The sequence below is a fragment of the Limulus polyphemus genome, unplaced genomic scaffold (assembly GCF_000517525.1).
Source record: "Limulus polyphemus unplaced genomic scaffold, Limulus_polyphemus-2.1.2 Scaffold1922, whole genome shotgun sequence".
NCBI lineage: Eukaryota > Metazoa > Arthropoda > Merostomata > Xiphosura > Limulidae > Limulus > Limulus polyphemus.
Window position 1 is genome coordinate 219606 of NW_013667532.1, and position 1050 is coordinate 220655.

The 1050-nt window shown below is 39.7% G+C and overlaps 1 protein-coding gene across 1 annotated transcript in view; it reads right to left on the minus strand.

Annotated features, from left to right (window-relative positions):
- LOC111087246 (paired mesoderm homeobox protein 2-like) overlaps positions 1–678 on the minus strand; it is a 31177-nt gene extending 30499 nt beyond the window's left edge. The window contains exon 1 of the mRNA XM_022393241.1: positions 530–678. Within this exon, the coding sequence (XP_022248949.1) occupies positions 530–566 (37 nt within the window). The 5' untranslated portion in view covers positions 567–678. The remainder of the gene's footprint in view (positions 1–529) is intronic.
- Positions 679–1050: the final 372 nt, after the last annotated feature.

The window sequence follows — 1050 nt, forward strand, 5'->3', positions numbered from 1 at the left end:
GAACTAAAATATATTATATTGTAAATTACATAATTTTTTTTAAAACTATTTAAGTGTTAATACGAAAATAATCTATCCATAGATGTAGGTTTTTATCCTAGTTACCAAACTCGTGTCTTCACTGACCGGTCTCTGATAAAAAAAATGTTTCGTGACTAATAAATAACTAACCGGTTACAAGAGTGTTAATGATAAATCAGAGACCACACTCAACACAAGCTGCGATCCCTCATGTCAAATATCATAGCAGACAATGATTTTATGCACTAAAAACAATAGGATCTTGTAAGCATTTTGTCTGTCATCAACTTTAGCATAAGTCAAACTTGACTAAGACGGTTTCGATTCGAGCTTTTTTTTAACTAAGTAGCAAATGAGACGTAAAGGGGGTCAAATTTAATATAAGTCTAAAATTAATAGACGATATTAGGTTGGGGGTACCGACAAAAAAATTCAGGGGGCTTGTCCCCCATACCTCCCTAGCACCTGCCCTGGATCAAGGACAATGTTATTCTGATATCGTACTTACCACAGCCCTGCGGAATATCTTCTGGGTCCACCTGCATTCGTTTCCCACGGCTTTTTTCTATCCCCGGGTAAGTGTCCTCCAGGTCCAGCAGGTGACTGACGGTAAACCGTTTAGTGTTCTCCCCCACGCCTGCAAAACTGGATGGCCCAAGCTTGTCATCATAGGTCAGCAGGGGCAAGACACCCGTTTCACTAGGAGTAATGCCGAGATGCGGGCTTCCAGGGACGTTTAGCGTATACTCCATTAAAATTTGGGAAATTGTAATTAGCGGTAATCAGAAGGGTTTCATAAGAGTCACTGAAGCTTACCGTCTTACAATTCTGCTCTTGTTTAAAAATTTATTTGAAACAAGGTAAAATTAATTGGGAGAATAACACACACCTGAACTCGTCTTATACACTGCTTGATTTCGTACTGTTTTTTTTTTTTCGACCAGCGAAGAACCGTGACTGTACAGTCTTCGTTGGTACTCACAGAACGACGAGTATGGAGTACGCCTCGACAAAATAGCGTGCAACTAT